The sequence below is a fragment of the Lathamus discolor genome, chromosome 4 (assembly GCF_037157495.1).
Source record: "Lathamus discolor isolate bLatDis1 chromosome 4, bLatDis1.hap1, whole genome shotgun sequence".
In the NCBI taxonomy this organism is placed as follows: Eukaryota; Metazoa; Chordata; class Aves; order Psittaciformes; family Psittacidae; genus Lathamus; species Lathamus discolor.
Window position 1 is genome coordinate 107,084,216 of NC_088887.1, and position 22,013 is coordinate 107,106,228.

A 22,013-nucleotide genomic window follows, 5' to 3' on the forward strand; every position below is an offset into this window, starting at 1 on the left:
GTATTGAGGACTTCTCTCCAAGCCACATTATGGATGGTTTTTCATGCAGGAAATGTCAGACATGGAAATATACAGAAATGTTGGGAAAGTAAAAGGATTGCCCCTGTGTCTTAGCAAGATAGACAGTAAAGTGAAATGTCTCGATAGGGTCAGAAGTTCACTCTCCTCCTGGGGAAACAGAAAGAGCTGTAGTAAATTGCACATCATTTCACAAACATCAGGGACAATCTTTCCAGTACCAAAGCAGTAACTTGGCAGTAATGTATTTTTTCCTGTTAGCCCTTCTAAAGAGAAAGTAAATAATTTTTTTTGTTCTTAAATCTAAAACAATCTTATTCCAAGTAATGGAAATGAGTTGAAATAAAATCTGCCTAAGTGAAGGAAAAAATGTCTTCCTGTCTTTTGGCTGTTAGTAGACTAATTGCCTTTGATTTAAAATGTGGCAAGAGAACATGCTTTCAGTTTCTTTTGTAGCTGAAAATGATGACAGTGAAAAGCCAACAATACTCTTTTCACCTTCTCAACTGAAGTTTTGCATCTTTTGCCCCAGATTTTGATTATAGGAGGCTTTCTAAGCCAAGAGAATCACAAGCAGTCATTCAGCCTTCTCTTCATTCTCCTTTGCACTGGATTGGCTCATGCTGCTCAGAGTTAGAAATTATAGTTTGTACTTAACATTTTTCATATTGATAAAAAGTCTTAATGGGATATTGTTGTCTTTAAAACTTTTCATTGTGAAATTGGGGCAAGCAGTGCACGTAAGATTGCACTTACAGTAGGTTCACTTAATACGTAAAAGTGCATATATAAAAATATCTATAGCTGCTGCCTTCTGTGCAGTTGATGACAGATGGGAAACCAAAGCATAACAACTTGAAGAATTATTTGGATTCTATTGCTTTATGTAATTATGTGGGTTATTTTTGTTTTGACAGTAGTTTTAGGTGGAGTTTCATGTCATGTATATGGTATGCAAGATATTCTTACTTTAAATTTTTGGCTTTTTACACACAGAAAATTGATGCACAAGCTATTGAAGAATTCTACGGGTTGACATCAGACATCTCAAAGAACTCTGAGTCCGGTTACATCCTCTTCTATCAGTCTCGGGATTGAGGAGAAACTGTAGTGACGAGAGATTTTTGTGTCTCGCATCTCTATCTTGGAATGGAGGAAGTGCTGAGAAAAAGGAAAGCAGAGAGCTCCAGGGGCAGTGGCACAGTTTGCACACAACTAAGCAAAGAGTTTGGGACTGTTGAGACCTTTGTATCATTTTAATTTTATTTGCTCAGGTATCATGCTGACTACACATCTCCACTGCATCCCATAAGCAAAAAGAGAGATACCGGCCACTCTTGCAGGAACTTTCTGTTAGGTAATACTATCTCTGTGGTCCTAATTCAAAACCCATTAAGGTCACTGGAGAACCTTTCATGGACTTCAGTGGAATTTGAATCAGGTTCTAACTGCACTGCCAGGTTGGTGCAATAGGAGCATTAGAAATCTGTATTTTATACAGACTTTGTGTGTAAAAGGTAAAGGACTCTTTGTGAACTTAGATTCCTGTGCTTAAGTTTAAAAGAATGAGGCTTGGGGGATAACGTGTAAGTGAGAAGATATATCTGGGCCCAACACAATTGCCTTCTTGATGGTAGTCGTTTAACTGAAGATATAAACTGGTGTCAGGGAGGCAAGTATGTTTTGCTTCTCTGAAGAAGCTTACGTTATTTATAATGTATGACCGGGAACAATCAGTCAAGATTATGGCTTTTAATCTCCGTATGGGGAAAGATTTGGTTTGTAATAGTTTATTTTTATTTATGAATTATTGTAACTTAGGATCTTGTGTATTGTCCTTTATTCTAACAAGTATTGGAAATTTTATATATTAATTTGAATTAAAACTAATAATGATTAAATGTTAAGCAAGAGCCAATATAAATTCTAAAAATAATGCTTATGATATCTGTCAAAACATTAGTAACACAGAAGAGAGATTTCCTTCTGGAGGAACTGGTACCTAAGTGAGGTACTTCAATAAATTAGAATATCCTCTTTCCATTAGTGGGTGAAAAAAAGGTGATCAAACTATTAGGAGCCTTCAAAAATGCATATCATAAGAAAATGATGGTGCAGTGGTGGTATACTGATCTTTATAGTTCTTTAATAAGTTGTTAATGGTTCATACAAATTAGAATAATTTAGATAAAGTAAACTATTTTAAAAATATTATTCCCTTTCCTAAAAAGGAATCTTTTTCTGTTCCTAGTGGCATAGGTGACTCTCAAAAGCCACTCAAGGTCTCAAGTATAAATGATGTCTGAGTAGTAAGAAGAAGTAAGTTTGGAATTTCATGAGACTGAAGATACCACATTCCTCTAAAAGTAATAATTCTTAAGTCCCTTAGAGTGCAAATTTCTGAAACTAGGCAGTTTGTCTTGCTTGAGGTTTATGAAATAGCATTAAGAATTAAATTTTGACAAAACACCTGATCTGTGAACTACTGTGATTTGACACTCTTCCACTCACCAGGACGTTGCCTGACAGTAGCTGAATGTAATTTCTGGAAAGTCATGGAATGTGCATTCCAGATTATGGCAATCAGGTCTAGAAGTCCTTGTCGCTCCCTCTTCAGCTAGTGATTTTTACATTATTGTCATTTTCTAAGGTTATTTTATTGATACTGTTGCAACTTTTAAAAAGAATGTCTCTTGTCTGCTGCTATAACTGACTATTTACTTACCTGTATCTTTTAGCTCAGGAAATGACTTCACCTATTCACTCAGTTGAACAAATCTTTAACAGGGTCACTAAATAAATTGGGCTATTTAGCAACTGTCCTACTGTAACAAATTGCTTTTGTAAAATGCAAAGTTTCTAAAGCTTTCTAAAACTTGGTTTGGCTGGAATTCTTTTATAGAAAATTGTGTATCATGATTAAACTACCAGCATTGTAAAGTACAGCTTCAAATACTGTGCGAGATGCAGAAAATATGATCGGATTTTTCTGAAAGGATTCAAGTAATTTGAAGTCCTTTTTTCAGCTTTCAGTGGCAGAAAGGTTAAGGGGTGAATCAGTTGGATAATGGTGCATGTTAGAAGGATGAAGTCCTTTGCATACTAAAGGTACAGTATTGTAAAAGAACTGTCACATTACTTTTTGCTAATTGAATATCTGGGGTTTTTTTTCTTTTTTTCCTTTTTTTTTCTGTTTGGATTTTGGGGTTTTTTTTAGGTGTAGTTAAAAGCTGAGATTAGTCGCTAAATAGTTTATGCCCTAACAAAATTGAAAACGTTTTTGTTGTTTCACTGGTTTTACTCCTGCTGTGTATTTTTATAAGATACTGACTTTTATTTTGTATAGGGGTTTTGAGATAGTATTCCAAATTATATATTTCATTTTTCTTTTAGTGCAGTTGAAATAATTGTTAAGTTCTTAATTAAACTGGTATCAGAAGCTGTAACTTAAAACACCGAAAAGACAGAAAAGTGAAAAATACAACTGATTGGTATGTGAAACATTATGGGCTTTTTTTTCTTGGCTGTAATACGGGGGGAGCGTGGGAAAGTCGTCAGTTGTTGTAAATGGTGGAATTTATTTGCTGTGTAACTATGTAAATGTTAATTGGGACTGCAGTCCCTTATTTTGTATATTGGAGCAAAAACCTTCTATTAAATAAAGTATGTTCTCTAAAGGTAAGTACTGTGTCCTTTGTGGATCCTGAATGGTCAGCCAGCTGCCTTGTGTGCTTTTCAGTGTTTTCAAACCTTAAAAGTATCTGGAATTTCCTGTATTAAGCTAACTGCCATGAGCCATGGAAGGAGAAGTGTGTTTAAATACACTGCATTATATATCTTACTAGATGTGTTGTGAAGAAAATAGTTCAGTGGCAGCCATGGTTTTGGTGGTGTAGTTCTCTAGAATTAGTTTTTAAGTAAGTTGTTGGTTTCTGAGGTGGAGAAGGGAGTATTTTGAAATACTGCTTTCTTCCATTTGCTCAAAAATATCTGTACCTTGCTGTTAAATATGCATCTGAGTTACTTGAGGGTTCACCACTTTGTAGGAAGGAAAGCAGGAGAGAAAAATAAGATTTGTCACAGCACCAACGTATCAGAAAGACTGACCAAAGAACAGGAGTCCAGCATCAGAAGAAGATGCAGCTGGTTACAACATCCATGTAGGATTTGGTATCAAGTCATTCTTCACTTGGAATATATGCTACTGTTTGTACAGTTTTACAAACAGTTCATACCCTGCTATATTCATAGCTGTGATAACCACATCCTTTTACTGCCTGGAAATAATTTCTTTTAGGTGTTCAGATACTTGTAGGAATGGTTAAATCTAGTTGTGTTTTAAGAAGTTAGTCCTTAGGTGACAGTCAGATGCTAGCACATAGGGATTCGATGCTGCTTCAAGTTGTCTGCCATACCCATCGACATCTGCACAGGACTGGTAGGTGTAACATAAGATCCACACAAGATCTGTATCCTTCTAGAGCAACAGCTTTGAAGCCAAACAGGACATCCTGGCTTGTTCCCCTTGTCACTGCCTAGGGATTTCCACAAGCACTGTTGCATATGCTCTATTTGGATCACACACAGTTGAAAGTCTGTATTGCTTGGTTATATTTTTGTGGTGGTATTTGTTAAGTTTAAAACCTGAAGTATTTGAGGCCTCTAGTTGCTTTCATAATTCTGTTATTGAAATTAATAGAACTTTACCTTGTGCTCCAACCCTAACTATTCTATGATTCTATTTGATCTGGTCTCTCAGCTTTAGGTAAGATGATCATGTATAGTCTTACTATTAAACTCATACTTGTAACTAAAGGAAATTTTGATACGTGACATCTTCAGTCTTCATTTACCTGAACTTATTTAGCTTTTTTCCTTACCTTTTCTACAGAAATTTCCAATTGCCTTACCAGAAAGATCTGAACTGTATGGTTAATGTCACAAACAGATCTTTGTAGTTTTCCTCATTGCTTTCTTTGTACCTGTTCGTTAAAAATTCATAGTAGTCCCTTTGCATACTATTACCTGCACAACACTGATTACTAAAGAGCAGGGATGAATTCTTGCACACAAAGCTTTGTCTACTTACGCACATGAAGAAGTGACATCTTTTTTTTTTTCTGTTTAACTGCTGACTTTGTTCAGTGACAGAATTCATCTTGGGCTGAATGAGTCTGAGAGTGGGAGCTTGGAGAAGGTCTTGAAAATGCATCAACACCTGAGGGTGCCAAAAAGGGTTGGGTGGTGGTTTGTGTAAGTTGCCTGGGACCAGTTATTTGCACCTATATTCACAGGTTAAACCAGCAGTACGTGCATCTCTTCAGACACCTTTATCTGTAAAATAATCTGTGAGATTTCAGTACATGTTGATAATCCGTGGGCTGCAGTATTCCATTGCAGATACTTTTATGACTTTTTTGCTAAAAGTTTAAATAATCTGGATACAGTCTGTTGCTTTTGAAGAGTGGCTTTACAGTGTAAACTGTCCACTTTCCCCTCCTGACGTTTGTCTGGGTTAATCTTGTGTGTCTTGTAAATTCAGTCTTTATTCTCCCTCCCAGTAATGCAATATGCAGTTTATGGTGTCTTGTAAGGCTTCAAAGTCCTCTAACCTCTCACAGCAGAATAGTGTGAGATGTATAATACATTAGTCTCTTTACATGCAAGCCTCCAAGTACTCAGTTATTACCGAAATTAATATTCTACATAATGCATATTCAAGGGTTGTTCATTTTGCAGCAGCTTTGCTGCTGATTGATTGTTATAAATGAACTCTGCAAGTCAACTACCATGCTGACAAACACAAGCTTCATCTTTTAAATGCAGACTTCTCTGGAATCTGTTGTGTCCGGTTTTAACAGCAGAGTGGTGAGGCAACTTTCTTCGGTCTCCATTAAAAAATGTCTGCAAAATTCTCTGTCTGTTACAGTTTTAATTTTAGTGAGTTAATTTTTAGGCTAAACATAAGTACCTGCTGTTATGGTTGATGAATCCCTTTGGGGAAACTCACATAACAGTGTGTCGAATATATAGGGAGGATTGTTTGCAGACATCACTAGTTTTGAAATAAACTGAGTAATATCTTCCAGTTTCTTCCCCAAAGTAAAAATACATTATATTCTTTCTTTCTCTCTAGTGGCTTGTGATTGCTGCCTGCATAAGAGATTGTAAGGGCTCAGAAAAGGGCAAGGTACTTTCTACCTCGTGCTTTGTATAGAACTCGTGTTGGCAGCACTAGGGAGCTTTAATTACAGAAGGATCATCAGCCTTGTCCTTGATCTGTGTTCTGCAGGCTCAGTAATCCAGGAGAGAAAATGCAGAGCAGGATCTGTTGGAGAACAGGGAGAAGGGGCTTTACAATTATTTACTAACACAGTCGATGTAAAAACAGCATTTCCCAAAGAGACAAAATACTACTGGTAATACAGATTTCTGGTGTTTGGAGAACTTAGGGTGTGCTCAAAACATCCTGTCGTCCTCAGCTTTTGTTGCTTATCACAGGGCCATGCCTCTGTGCGTGTGTGTTTAATTTGCTATTTAAGTTGGTATGAGAAATTTCCATCTGTACACAAATTTGTTAGGTTGATGTGATTGTATTAATGAATGCTCCTCCAGAAACAGTTTATGCGTATATGTGAATCAAATGGAATATAATCTCTTAATGGTCCCATTTGCAAAGCATTTTCAGATGCTCACTAGGATTTATTTTTGTATTTTCTGTTACTGATTTTAGAAAAAAAAACCCTCAAAATATTTTACTAGCGTGCTACATTATTGATTCCATACCCATGCATGCCTAGAAATCTCACTGCTGTCAAGTATTGACTGTTCAGCATTTGAATGTCCTCACATTGTAACACAAGTTGATATACATCAACTGCATCGAGTGTGCTCATTATGTTATTTCACCTCTATTTCACTAAATGTTGCCTTATTGTAATGGCTGCTTTAATCGGTTCTCATGAGATGTGCTAACAACATTCAGCTCGAGTTATATACTTTCACGCATGCACATTTATCTGTGTTTCTAGAAGCTGATTATCTTAATGTTATGTCACGTCAGTCTTCTCTCCACATCTTTCAAGTCAAGCAAGATTGCTGATGCGCAGCAACTGGCGGTGTTCACTAAATTACTGAGCTGTATTTCAGAGATGAGATCAGTGCTTGAGATTTTTGCACTGAAAGTATCTGGATCTTTTTGCCTTCTAATCCTCATGCCTCTCTGGTGAAAGTGTTCTTCAATATTAAACAAAATGTTTGGCGCCATGGGACTGAATTACAGAATCATATTCTATGATTCTGTGACAAATACAAGCCTAGGGTACCCCTTTCTTCCTCTTTTGAAAGGAGACACTGAAAGGCATTCAGCATTTCTCAGTAAGATTGTTACAGAACTAGAACTATTTGAGAAAGGGAACATCTGCTTTATAGAAGATATGCCTGAGATTATTACTGAGTTGTAGTTCAGTGTTGGGGCATGGCAATATTGCAGAGCAATCTATCAGGATGAGCAGTAGGTTACATTAAAACTCCTTAGGAGCACAAACTGAGGGAGGTACAACCGTATTTGCTAGTCCCAGTGTATTCTAGCAGATTCCAAACGTCACAGAGCAGCCACAAAGAACCTTCAGTGAGTATCTAGAGAAAAGCTGCGAAAGCAGGGCGATACATGCTGTACCTGTGCAAGGCTCCAAGATTGGCCACTGTTCCTTTTCATTCATCCTTTTCTGGATAAAAGGGAGACCATTTAGAAGACACAATTTTGATATGTATAAGCCAAGTATTCACTCACCCTATTTGCAGTAAAAGTCTGGTAACTTTCTGAATTGCAGAGTGCTAGGGGGAGGGACTGCAAGTTGAGAGCTAGAAGTGTGTTCCATCAATATACTGCAACACCAAATAGCTTCTTTTTTTCTCTATATTGCGTATAGAAAAATAGATAATTCACAGGAGGAGACAAAAGTGACTGTAGTTCCTAAACTGTCTTTTGTCTTCCTCCATTATGGGGTTGTTAGCAAGATAATGAATATTTTGGGGAAAAAAGGTTCAAAAATTACTTGGGCATTTTAAAAACTACAATGCATGATAATTTCGTGCTTCAGTGACTAATGATAATTGTTAATATAAAGCAATGAAAAGCTGCTTTTGGACAAATTTAGTAGCTTTAAAAAATATTAGCATACTGAAAGCCAAATAATAAGGATTAGGGTGAGATGAAAACAGCCCAAGAGCCTTGAAATCTTTTAAACAATGACCAACCTACTCAAATGGAAGGGGAAAAAATAGAGTAGAAAAAGCTGCTTGTGCAGGCTGATGGGACAGTCTGAGTTATACACATTGCCAGCCTACACTGTGAGCCTGTCTGCCCGAGAAATGGCATCTCCTGGTGCTGGTGCTGTATGTCAGGCACATCTATGTATGTCAGAAGACACTGCTGTACATTCAAAGGAAGACTTCTGTAAAGAACCCACCTGTGATAATAGTTAGAGCACATGCATATTTGTCTTTAACTGAACAAATACTAACTTTTAAATTTGGAGATTGAGAAGGAATGATGTGAAACCACAGCTGCCATGTGTCCCAAAAGAACCAGAAATATTTGGTTTATGAGGATGCAGAGCACCACTCTCCAGAGTCCAGGACAATCCAGTCCCACTTCCGTGTTTCCCTTCAGGAAAACCTGTGTGATTCAAAGAGCTTTCATAGATCTTTCCAGGAACACCCCAGCCTGCCTGCCACTTACACTGCTGTAGTCTGGTGTTGCAGCCACCTACATGAAGTGCACATAAAAACCCCATCTTATAAAACATCCCTTGCAAAATCTGAGGTTAGCCTGGGTAGAAGGCTACATAACTGGCTGCCTGCTCTTCTGCTTGTGTGCAACAGGTACAGCAGCTTTTAGGACTTATACATGTCGTCAATGTTTTTTAAATTCAAGTAATCCTTGTTCTAACTTGCTCGGTTTGGTGGTTTCCGAGGAGCATTTATCATCTGCTCATGAAGATTATCTCATTAAACTGTGCTCTGACTCCAATTGCCATTGCTGGCAGGGCACAGAGAGCAAGCAGTTCCTGATGTCTCATGGCTATTTACGTAAGTACTAAGAGCAGCACTGCATTTTGTGTCCAGTTCCCTCAGGGCTGGGTAAGATTGTGTGGGTCAGCATGCAGGGAGATTATAAAAATCCAGTTAATCATTAAATTTAATGGAAATAAGATATTTCAAATGCCTGTGTCAGTAAGGATCAGGGATAGTATAGCGCAAATGCCGTAGATCCCTGTGGAAGCAAGGGGCGCGGAAAGTTTGAGGTCTTCAATATCTGCGAGTACAAACCTTTCAAGTGCTCCGTAAGAGCGTATGGACCCTCAAAAAGCAACGTCTCTCCTAGAGCACTGTCTTGGAGATGCTGATCCAATGCAGATGACGTTCCTTTTCTGGTGAAATGAAAAGTAATGAGGCATTTTGCCCATTCTGTAAGCAAGATCCACATGAATTTTGAGACTGGAGATGTTTTTTCATAGAAGATTAGTTTGATGTTTTGTGATTAATAATTCACTGGAACACTTCTTATAGCTGATTAAGTCTGGTGAATTAAAGCTCTAAGTCTCCTTGTGCCAATGCTGGTGTCCCACTGTTGCTGTGATTTTTTTAATTATAGTGAGGAAGATGTGGAGACTGGAAAGCTGTCACATTAGCGTTCCCTGTATTTGGCAGATGGGTCTGTTGTGGATGTCTAGGTAATTATGTGTAAACCACTGACTCTTGCTAATGGCCAATGTGAGGGGGGGTTCCACAGATCTGTCAGTTCTTGAATGTTCCTCCTAAAGCGTGAAGAGGAATTAAAAAACATTTTGACATACTCGTGCAAACGCGAGCTGAATGCAGACAGGCAAATGCTTCTCCTGCCGTATCTAAATATGGGTGCTTCCAGACTCCTACTTTCATACTGGAAAACAGGCTCTGTGTTTGAAAACAAAAACTTTTGAAACGCAACTGCCTGACGCTCCTCATCTCAAAGTGACTTAAAATTCTAGTTGTCTTTGGAGTATTTTTTCAGTGTTAACAGTAGCAGTCCCTTGAAATGGAGCTACATAATCTCCCTGTCCTTGGGAAGGGCATTGTAATGCAGAAGCCTAATACAGAGTTGCCAATGTTGGCCTGACTTATTAATAGAAGTTTTCAGTAGCTTCACGTAAGGTAACAAATCCACCTCATGGGTGGTTATGAAAATTGAAGTTCCATATAATAAAAAGAAATTTTTGCTTTTCTAAATTCTAATTTTCTTAAAATCACTGGAGCTAGTAATAGCAATGATTACAGAATTAGGAATGTTCGAGGGGTGGCATGGTAAAACAGCATATTCACCTATGTGAACACAGATTTGTGTTTATGGATGATTAATGCTATGCATACAGAAATACATCAACAGCAGAGCTTTTGCATGCTAAGTGTGAGATAGAAGGTGTCTGTTCTTTAAATAGTCTTTTGAAAGCAGTCTTTGCTCATATCTTTACTGTACTCAGTTACTGGCACAAATCTTTCACTAGAATTCAATCTAGTCTCCTTCAGATGCCATTTGGGGCTTGCACAAAGCATTCACAGTAAATTGGGATGGCTCTGCAAATTCAAACGAATTCATTTCAAACTAAAGCTGAGTTGAAGAATGCAGCCAAACATAGTTATGATTAGTTCAATCCAGTTCATATAGTATTACATATAGAATTCTGAATCTTAAAAATGGAATTAGTAATAGTTGAAGAACTGTGCTTATTCTGTTTCCTTACCCCCTTGATCTTACGGGTTTGGGTTTTGATAACCATACATGCTATTTGAAAAGAAAAGCCCCCTTCCGTGACGTGTAATAAGCTAAATTACAAAGCTGCACAAATATATACGGGTAGTTCCGTGAGCCTGTGTACGTCTTTCACTAAGTGCTGAAATAAACATTGCTGAGGATGTTGATTAATGAAGCGCAATTCTGAGCTGCAGAATGGCCAGCTGGCGGCAGGGCTTGGGTGTTTCCTTTTGTAAATCATGGTTTGGTTGCTGGATGTAGTATTGGCCTGATGCCTCTTGTGCTCCTCTCTAAGAGCTCTGAGCAAAACATTGGTCTGGTGTTCCTGTTGCTGGATTAGCACTGGTGAGCAAGGAGGAATCCTGGCCACAGCACACAGTATGTGTACTTGATTTCACACAAACTCTGATCAGTGTTGCCCCATGTCACTCAAGAGCAAGGTGAAACTGAAACACTGGGTATGGAACAGACTTACCCAAAGGGCAGGGCGTTGGAACTAGATGATATTCAGGGCCTTTCCAACCCTAACTATTCTGATTCTATAAATGCACAATCTCATGAAGAGGCAACTGAAGGTTCACCCTGGGATGCTCCCAAGCAAGGCTGGCTAGAAAGAGCTGGTGGTCCTGCTGGAATGCCGTTACCTGGGCTCCAGGTACAGCTCTGCCTATCTTGCAGGAGGACAGGCTGCTATAGAACTCAAGCACTTGTTACACCAGTCCTCCCAAGGCAACACCACATACAAAGTGTGCTCAGTATTTGGTTGCCATCAGGAATTTCACTGATGACTAGTGGTGTATTAGGGATTTTTTTTTGCTTAGGGTGCTGTTATGAGGAAAAGTAATTGCATTCATGTCAGCAATACACACTTTTAAAAGCAGGGCTGCCACAGCAGCTTTGCGAGAAAAGGGAATCTAGCTTTGTTCAAACATGTTTCCCTTTCCATGACAAAAATGAAATCCAGCAATTTGCTTGGTCAAACAATGGGATTGCGGGAGGGGGCTTTGAAGCAGTTCCAGCTTGTTGAGCATGCAGTGTGCCAGCTACCAAGCAGCACTCATCACAATAAACATAACACCCAGCACTCCGAGGCCTGTGCTAGCTTATAGTAAGATACTGGCTCAGCTCCACTGTGCTATTCCCACTCTTCAGAGCGCTAATGGAGTGCACCTCAAATGTCTCAAACCCCATCCATCTCTCTCTGATTAGAGTCAACCGAATGGAGCTCACCAAACCCACAAGGGCCAGGGTAAACTCCACTAGTGGGGTACGGTGCTTTCTGGAGAGGGTCGGATCCTGATGTATTTGTGCGTTTGTCTTCAGAGCTCCAGCTGGGTAGGAATTTTCCGGCAAAGATTAATGATTTATGAAAACTGAAATGTTTCGTGGTAATGTGATTCACCAGTTCGCGGTGAAACAGCTTGCAGCGTGAAGAGTCATCAGCTGTTTGCCTGCCAGCTCATCGGACAGGTTTATGGGGAGGCCAGATTGTTGCCCAGATTGAGCATAACTTGTGAACTGTGCTGGGGCAGGAGATCCCTCCTGGTGGAACGGGGTACTCATGGGGTTTTAAGACAACATAAATACAGAAGCAGAGGCTTTTTCTTGTGCTGATAAATTATCAGTATTGAGAGGGACTGGAAACTTTGGATCTATGAAAAAAAATTGAAGGGCATTTGAGATTACAGAGCAAGAGATGGGATGGTGGCTTCCGACCAGCTTGGTATGAAAAGAAATAAGTTGTGTACTAGTTAATAGGGAGAAAATTAACTCTATCCCAACCAAATCTAGGGCGCGGAAACAGCCAACAAGAAGTAATTGCTCCCAGCTTCACACGGGGGATAGATTCTGTGATTCTATATGAGATAGCCAGTGGTCTTCACAGACTTCCTGAAGAAAACAAGTGACCTTGGAGCGAGATTCCGAGTCCCCAGGCTGGAGGAGGTAGTTTCCCACTGAACCCTCCACTCTCACACCTGCCCATTCACAGGCTCAAGGTGGTCCATGTAACATGGGGTGACTGTGCCAGGGCCTGAGCAATGCTGCCTGCCAGAGGGGTCACACCATTTCGCTTTCAGCCTGGAAATGCTCTCTCCTGTGCAGTGTTTTTGCTGTGTTATACAAATGCTATGTTCTTTAGTTCCTTCCTGTGTGCAGTCTGCTCCCCACTGTTATCTGCACTCTGTTTTGGACAACCATGTTGTCTTAATTTTCTTAACAAAGTCACAGTACCTTTCCCTTCATCTCAATTTATGCATAATAGGAGTGCTCTGCATAAAATCTAATAATTTGTGAACTAAAAGCACTGGCAAGATGACTTCATTATCTCCTTTCTAAGCAAAATTATCCTTGAAACTCACCTGTAAGATCACCTGATGGACTGTGTCTGCTGCTAATAATATCATAATTCTGCTCATTTTCTAATTTTAAGTTTGCACTGCTCTCATCCATTTCTATCACCCAGTGAGTTACTGTGTTACCCTGAAACTGTAGGGAGGACCAGGTTATTATTACCTGTTTATAAAGGATGAGTCCAGTGGGGCTGGCGCCCTACATGCTGTGGAAGGTCAGTCACAGCAATCATTATCTGTGGAGGGTATTAGACACTCAAGTAGGAGGCATTCATTACTGCTGAGCTCAGATTTACACTTGTATTACCCAAGACAGTGATGGAAACTGCATTTTTTATTTTGTGATGAAATCAGTTCTCTGGTTTTTCGTCTTTTGGTGGTGGTGGAGATTTCCATCTGCCACAGGATTCCTCATACTCAGGTCCATGTAATGCATTGCCATCTTAATGGTCTGCCCTGCATAGCAGGCACGTTGGGGTTCCTGCTGCTATAATTAAGCCATAGTGGTGGAGGACTGTGGGGATCCTAGAGGGACACCCATGGGGTGCAGCACACTGGCTGCCCTGCCATGATGCCCAGCTTCACAGGGCTTGCCCATACAGCATCACCTACGAAACCCAGCAGATGTGTAAGGCAAGGAGGAAACGCTGTGGTAAAGCAGACTGTGTGTTACAGCAGCTCTGTCGTATACAGCTGTCTTGCTGTTGCTGGGGTTAACAGCAGGCCTGTCTCATCTCTCCTGCAGTAGCAAACCAAGCTTGTTAAGAGGACCGCTTTCTGCCTGATAAAAGGCATGCAACCAGCACTGTGAATTCCTGGGTTTCTGTTGACAAGTAATGAGCAGATGCAGGATGGACCCTGTGCTCCTGATGGGGGGTGAGTCACAGCCATCTGAACAGTGCGCCAGTTTGATGCACTGGGGATGGAGTTTTCCCAGTCGCTTCCCAAACGTAGGTTGCTCATGGGGTACCGCTGCTCTTGCCTTAGCCTAGCGCTGCAGTGTCTCCCGGGCACGGCTCCCCATCATCCCCACCTCCCCTTTCCTTGGCAAAGGAGGTGAACAGCTTGGCAGCACCTCAGAAAACAGCTCTCAGGGAAGGGCGTTTATAAACACTGCACCAATTCTTCACAAAGGGGCATGAGGCTGTAATGGGGAGTAATGAGAGGAGGTGTGGTCCCAGCATGCCGCTAATTAGGTACTAAAAACCCGTGCACAGTTGTCAGCACCTCTCTCTCCAGTGATAATTCAAAACCCGGTATTCCTCCCCTGGCGAATCCCCCTTCATGAATAAATAAACTGACACTCGGCTATAATCACCTAAAGTTATGGCAAACCCCATCCGCTTTAAGCTGTTCCACGTCTCAGAACAGTCCCTGGCAAAGCCGAGAGGACTCGTTCCAATTACGCTGGAACATGACAGCATATTGCTCTCTTCTTTATCAACACTTACCGAAAACTGCACTTGTTATTTCCCCACAGCCGATGGCAGCAGCGCCACTTCCTCGCCTGGCTGGGCTCCAGCCCCAGGCTGTGCTGTGCCTGCCATGGCTTGTCTGGGAATCAGCTCCCGAGCTGTAATTTATCCCTCCAGCTGGTGCCTCTGCAGCATCACTGGAGGGATGCGCTAATTACCTGGTGTTAATTCAAGCTGAGACAAGCACACCCGCTTTCTCCTTTGTAGGTAGGATGAAGACGTTGGACCTTGGTCCTGTCTTTAACAGCCTTTTGGTTGTAGCGGTGGTGGTTTTGCTGGGCAAAATAAGTGTTAGTAGCTTGCAGGAGATTTTGATATTTGCCTTTTATTTCCTCTCTATCCCAGCTGAGAACAAATACACAAACATTGGAAATATCCTGGCAGCCAGAAAGCCTTGTTTTTAGATTTTAAAACTTCCTGTTATTTGGGGATTCATTTTTATACTTGATAGAATTGTTTAGATTGGAAAAGACCCTTGAGGTCACTGAGTCCAACTATTAATACAGCAGTGCCAAGTCCACCACTAAACCAGAGCCTCCCCCCCTTCTTTAAATCTGAATAGTGTAACTCGTTCTTCTGGGACATTCTGGAGAAGAGAAGGCTGCGTGGAGACCTCACAGCAGCCTTCCAGTATCTGAAGGGGGCCTATAGGGATGCTGGGGATGGACTCTTCGTCAGGGACTGGAGTGACAGGACAAGGGGTAACGGGTTAAAACTTCAACAGGGGAAGTTTAGATTGGGTATAAGGAGGAAATTCTTTCCTGTTAGGGTGGTGAGACACTGGAATGGGTTGCCCAGGGAGGTTGTGAGTGCTCCATCCCTGGCGGTGTTCAAGGCCAAGTTGGATGAAGCCTTGTGTGGGATGGTTTAGTGTGAGGTGTCCCTGTCCATGGCAGGGGGGTTGGAACTAGATGGTCTTGAGGTCCTTTCCAACCCTAACTGTTCTATGGTTCTATACTTCTCGGAAGTCAGTGACTGCAGGGAAGTACCAAGGAGAGGAGAAGCTCTCCCAGTAACAATGTAATGGTGTCCCATGCTCAGACGGCAGGACTCTTAAGTGTCTTTTGCCTGCTCAGTCTATGCCACCATGCAGTGTATTTTACTCCAGTGGGGGAAGAGTGGTAAGAAGGGACAGATGCTGGAAGTCAGCACTGCAAGTGCCTTGGTCACTTGCCAGACTTTTCTGTGAGTTATTCCCACTACACATGAAATGTCCTTATTCCAGGTGTGTTATATGGGAATTGTAACTGAAGAATGAGAGGCGCCCAGACATAGCTGTGTGGCAATGAATGTGTGCATGGGAGAGCAGGATGTACTGCCTGCAGCTGTGGGAGCCCTGAGGAGCTCAGTGCTGGGCAGCCAACTCATGACAGGCACCTCTTAGGCATCTATTAAGATAGATATAAGGAGGAAGTTCTTTACTGTAAGGGTGATGAGGCACTGGAATGGGTTGCCCAAGGAAGTTGTGAATGCTCCATCCCTGGCAGTGTTCAAGGCCAGGTTGGACAGAGCCTTGGGTGACATGGTTTAGTGTGAGGTGTCCCTGCCCATGGCAGGGGGGTTGGAACTGGATGACCTTGAGGTCCTTCCCAACCCTGACTATTCTATGATTCTATCTCCCTATGGCTCTGCAGAGCCCCAGCTGCCCATGGCTCAGTAGCCAGTCTGATGTGGATGAGGGTGTTCAAGTTCCCTGGCAGACAGGACAGAGGGTCAGCTGGAATTTCCCCATAGACACAGCCAGACCCGGTCTGGGTTAGCTAAAGCAGCACAATTATTTTAAGGCACAGCCAAGTAAAGGGTTCAGCAAGACCTACAGGAAGGCTTTGAAAACTGTTCTTTTAAATCCACGTCTGTAGGAGGTGAAGATACTACACTGTTCACATTGGGCTCTTTGGTTTAGAAGGTCAGATTGAGCACAAATGTAACTTCCTTTGTCCCTATTTTGCCTGCTGGCCTCTAATATAGGCCAGTTGCACATTAGATACAATTGAAAGATAAAAGATAGAGTTTCCAAAGGTCAGGAGCTCTGGCTGCGCACCACGAATCAGACCCCTGGTACACCACACACAGCCTTTCCTATGTAGATCTGCATAAGCCCAAAATCAGCTGTTACATGAGACCCCTACAGAGCAAAGGGTTCATCCAAGTCAGTGACTCATTCAGGGTTGCCCTTTGTTCTCCTACTCTTCTTGTGCCGCCCTGAAGCGTGTGAGGGGTGGAGGAGTGCTCACCCCTGTGCAGCTGCTTCGGAGGGGAGTGTGAAAGGAAGAAGAAGCTGGCTCTGCTGGCGTGGGTGCCATGAGAGCTGATGGCTCAGTCACGAGCCTCTGTGGTTATTTTTGGTGGGCATCGTGGATTGATTAACTTGGAGAAACAACATGCAAACACCAGGACCTGTCAGCTCAGGCCAGGTACTCCCTGGGGTACCTCCAGTCACCCCTGCATCTTCTGTCAAGGAAAGCTTTTGCTGTTGTGAGGCTGGAGAGGCCCTGGGGGCTCTTCTGCTTGCAGAAAACAGCAAGTGGGAAGAGGGAAGAGACAAAATGAGACAATACAAGTGAAACTGTGTCAGGCTTGCCAAGCTGGTGAAAAGGGCCTTAAACTAAAGCTGCTGGGGGAGAGGAACCTCAAACCATCCCACTCCTATGAGTCTGATGCCAGTGCCAGCAGTAGATGCCCAGAGCTTGGACGAGGATCATAGATCATCTGGAGAGCACCTGAAGAGCAACACAAAGGAATTCCATCCACTCCAGCCACTAAGTCAGTTTCACCGGGGGCCAACTTAAATGCCTCTATACATATAGCATGGGGAACGAACAAGAGGAGTCAGAGATGTGCGCACACCTGCAGGGCTATGATCTTATTGGCATCATGGAGATGTAGTGAGATGGCTCCTATGACTGGAGTGCTGAAATGCAAGGACACAGGCTTTTTAGGAAGGTCAGGCAGGGGAGGCAGGTGGAGCATCCACAGCTTCTCTGGGCAACGTGTGCCAGTGCCTCACCAGTCATCATAAGAAAATCCTTCATTATGTCCAGTCTATACTGAAATCTCTTTCAGTTTGAAACCCTTGCCCCTTGTCCTGTCTCTACAGGCCCTGCTAAAGAGCTGTGTCCCTCATTATTTGCTGTATGTGGTATGGGACCATGGTCCCTCCTGTGCACATACCTAAGTCAGTCCCTGTTTGTGGTTCAGATGGGGAAGGACAGGAGGTGGTGGCTGGGAGTCTTGGCAGCCCTTCGCAGCAGTGCTCTGTGGGTGCTCATCCGAGGCTGCTCTGCAGGAAAGCTGCTGGGGTGTCAGGAATATGCCTTGTGCCTACAGTCGTGGTGAGAACCTGCATCTTGTTGCTTTTCTCCTCCATAAATTGTATGTAGGTGGAACCAATTATATGTAATGCACTTCAGCTTCCTAAATGCAAAGCATAGGAGGCTAAAATGTGCCTCTGATTGACGTCAGTAGTATTTCAAGTGTGTAGCTGAAGGCAGCACCCCTTTGATATCTGTCTATTAGTATCTGTTTTGCTGATGTCATGGGTAGCTTTTCTTCTATTTGTCTGTTTTGGGTTTTTTAAACTGTATTTTAAACAATGATTTTCACCAGCAGAATGAAAGAGAATCAGCAAAGACCGGGGTGGGGGTGTGTAGCTGTTTCAACAACTCATGGTGTAGAAAACACTCCTTTGAGCTTCCTGGGTTCAGAAATAAGCCCAGAGCCACATTCTTTGGAGGTGTGAAGTACATCACTCACAACCCAGTGGACTTCAAACTGTGCCAGTGTCTCCTGGCTCTCGTAAGCACATGTATTCAGTAAGAAGTGGTTTCTCAGCAGCTTTGGAAATGGCAGAGCTGGCTTAAAGCTGTGCAGGCAGATTCATCTCTGTGCTGGCAGCAGGGAGGGAGGAGTGTGGGGGAGACGGTGGGGCACATATGCGAGGGGGGTGGGATGGGGAATGTCCTTCAGTGGGCAGCAGTTCGGCTTTCCAGGGGCTGCTGGTAGGGGGCTTCTGTCTTTGTCCCGCATCATCTCCTCCCTCATCCCTGCAGGGAAGCGAAAACCCCACATTAAGCTCTTGCAGGTCCTGGGACCCAGAGCCATTCTTCTGCCCATGCTGCTGCTATTGGTTGCCCCACCAAGTCAGCCCATAGGGAGCAGGTAAGGGATGCACAAGCAGCAGGGGAATGCAGACCCACACAGGAGCCTTACTGCAGGTAAACAGAGAGCTCCTGTGAAGGGTGTGAGATGCAGCCTTTCAGCAGCTCTGTGACCTTCAGCAAATAAATGGGAGCACCTGTGATTGCACAGCAGAAGATGCACACTTCTCACTTGCGTGGAAAATGCTATTAAATGAGACAAAGGCAGAGATTTATTTATGAGGTGCTGGGCTTATTTAGCACATTTGCTAACCAGCCATCTCTTTTGCACCAGTTAATATCTACTGCCACTTCAGGCAGCCCCAGTGCCTGTATCCTTCCTTGCTACTGATGTTTCCACTGCAGGGGGAAAAGGTGGAGAAAAGGAACAAGGAGATTGTCTATTTTCAAAAAAGACCATACTTTCAGTGGCTTCTGACACCCTTCAGTCATGCATTTCACCTGCTAACACAATATTCATAGTAATGATCTATGCTGTGGATTCAGTATGGGCAATAACTTTCCATATGCTGCTTCTTCAGAAAACTCATATCCACCACTAATGAAGTGTAATTAGTAATTGGGGTCTTTAATGATGTTATTTAAAATGGATTGCTCTCTATGGACAATAATAATGTCAGCCCTCTCTCTGTATCATTTCCTTGAAAGCTCTAGCAAGTACTTCTGCCCTCCTGATGAGGCCACTGCTTGAGGAACTGGGAAATGAAGAGCAAACCTGAGCACACAGGCAATTAGTTGAAAGCACATCTTATCCCTTCAGAAGCTGGTCCTAGCAATGGGCACTCAGCCCACCACACTCAGGAAATAACTGGAGAGATCATCTGGGGAAATACGCTATGCAGAACCAGCATGTACCGAACACGCCTGGGTAAAAGCACATTCCGGTTCCAGGGAAGCCAGCAGCCATTACCCTGAGGGCTGCTTATGCCAACAGCTCCTGGCAGCCCCTGTTCCTCCCACTGCCCCTCATTCCTTCTCAGCATCCCACAGCCATCAGGCACCTCTGTACCCCGTGTCCCTGCCCAACTTCCCCCGCCAGCACTGTTTTCCCCAGCACTCCAGCACTGCATCCAGCCATGCAGGGTGGAGACTGTGAGGGGATGAAGCTGTGCAGGGGGATGTGTCTGACCACGGGGCTCAGAGAAAAAAGAGGTCACTCTGCAATACAAGAGCAAACTGAGGTCTAGAAGCTGGCCAAAGCTGTGCAGGGTTCAAATGCAGCACAAGCACTCTGGACGTGCCAGTCACACTGACCAGCAGCCTTGGAGATGCAAAAGTTTCTCTGAAGCCACCAGTGCTGAAAACCACGGAAATTCCCCTTATTCCGTGTCTACAATGGAGTGGAGCAATTTTGGCTCAAGCTGTTCCAGTTCCACCTGGAACTAACACCTATCCAGGAAAAGTCAGCACAGAGTTAGAGCTGGTGATTTTAGATACAAATAAAAACTTAATTGCAAGAAATGTCCGTACAGTGGGGAAAGGCTCAGCATTGCCTAAAAGGACTGTCCTGAGCGGGGCAATGTCTCTTCTTGAATGAGCAGGAGGAAGATAAGTAAACCACACTGGTGCAGATAGAGCAATGCCACTCTGCCCTGTCTCCTTGGGGAAGTCATTGGCAGTGCTGCATTTTAGCTTGGACAAGTGTCCAGACATAGGCTTGTGCTAGGTTTATTTTCTGTTTGTTATTTCTTTCTCAGTCCCATCCAGAAAATGGATCTAAACGAGCTGATAAGAGCCACCACAGACTACACCGTGTCTGGTGTTGAATGCAGGCACATCTCTCCCTCAGCCTCGCTTCAGTGGCTGTTACACATGAAAGCCAGCAAAGGATAAAGCAGTAATGAGCAAGGCAATAGAGGATCAGCGGAGCAGGGATGCTGTGGCCGGGACTGTGGCAAGAGAACCTCGTTAGTCAGAGGGACAGTCATGCCGGGTGATTCAGCCTTAGAAAATGGGCCTTTTTTGATGACTTAATAAAAGGTTGTTCAATCTTTGCATTGAAATCACTGCTGTTACTGACTCATTGCTCAGGATGTCAGGGGCGAAGGGAACATGATGGCATTAGCCTATCCAGCAGACTTGCAGCTATCACTTCAAGCTGCTCCACGTGTAGCTCAGGCTCTCATTTACGCCATGACTGTGATTTTGATGGCTTTACAATTTTGCCAAGCAGGCACCATTTGAACTGAGTTTTCCAATGTGGGTGGCCTGCCCTGAGCTTGCTATTGGTAACCGGACATGGTGTTTCAGCTGCTTCCGAGAACTAAGTGAGGCGGAAGTGTTTTGTGGATGACTGTTCTGTCCATTGCAGGACACGACAGTGACATTCTGGGCTCAAAACACCACCACAAACCATCAATGCTTTTGAAATGCATCACCCTCTGCTTTCTCAGATCTCATGTGTTTCCCACAGCCTCCTCCCAGTTCAGCATCCCTGTGGATGTTCCATGCTGGCGCTGAGCCTGCTCTGCCCTGGCACGTCGCTGGTGCATTGCCCATTCTACAAAGAAGGCCATGTCTAGTGGACAATGGCCCCTGCTTCATCCACGGGTCAGTGCTAGAGCAAGACTTCCTCAGCAATTAGTTTATTTCAGCTCCTGGGTGCCAAGGACAAGAGGCCAGAAAACCTCTCAACCCTCTGCTTTAATACGTCTTCTGTTGGCACAGAGAAGCAAGGAGGGGAAGGAAGTGTCTTTGTTCAAATGCCAGGCAGAAATAAGTTCATCCAAGGATAAAAGGTATGGGGGGTTGGGGGGAGGAGGGCAACAGGAGGCAGCCAGACTGGAGACTGCAAGGGCAGAAGGGGTCAAGCTAGCTTGGAGGGTATAAGCAGATGAAGAACAGCCTGTAACCAGTGCAGCACACTCCTTTCTTGAAACTGGAGCAGGACCCAGCACTGGCAACTCTCCACATTCCTCGGCAACCAGCAACAGCTCTGTTGGTGGAGATGGCGTGGGGTTAGCAATTGGGGTGCACAAGCACTGGCTCAGGGGTGTCCCCTGTGGGTTCTGCAGCAGCCTGTTAGCCAAAAAGCCATGCAGTCAGCTGCCATGTCCCTGGTGAAAGCTTGTGTGAGGCGTCTGGGGCTCAGCAGAAGGGAGTTAGTGCACGCTCTGGAGAGCGAGGGAAGGAAGGAGGGAGGGAAGGAGGGAGGGGGCCGTACACACCGCTGCCCTACAAACCCTCTGTGATGACGGAGAAGACACCGCTGAGAACA

At 43.4% G+C, this 22,013-nt stretch overlaps 1 protein-coding gene across 1 annotated transcript in view; it reads left to right on the forward strand.

Moving 5' to 3' along the window:
* Window positions 1-3,700, forward strand: part of USP12 (ubiquitin specific peptidase 12) — a 40,705-nt gene extending 37,005 nt beyond the window's left edge. The window contains exon 9 of the mRNA XM_065678485.1: window positions 1,015-3,700. Coding sequence (XP_065534557.1) covers window positions 1,015-1,116 — 102 coding nt within the window. The 3' untranslated portion in view covers window positions 1,117-3,700. The remainder of the gene's footprint in view (window positions 1-1,014) is intronic.
* The last annotated feature ends 18,313 nt before the right edge of the window (window positions 3,701-22,013 follow it).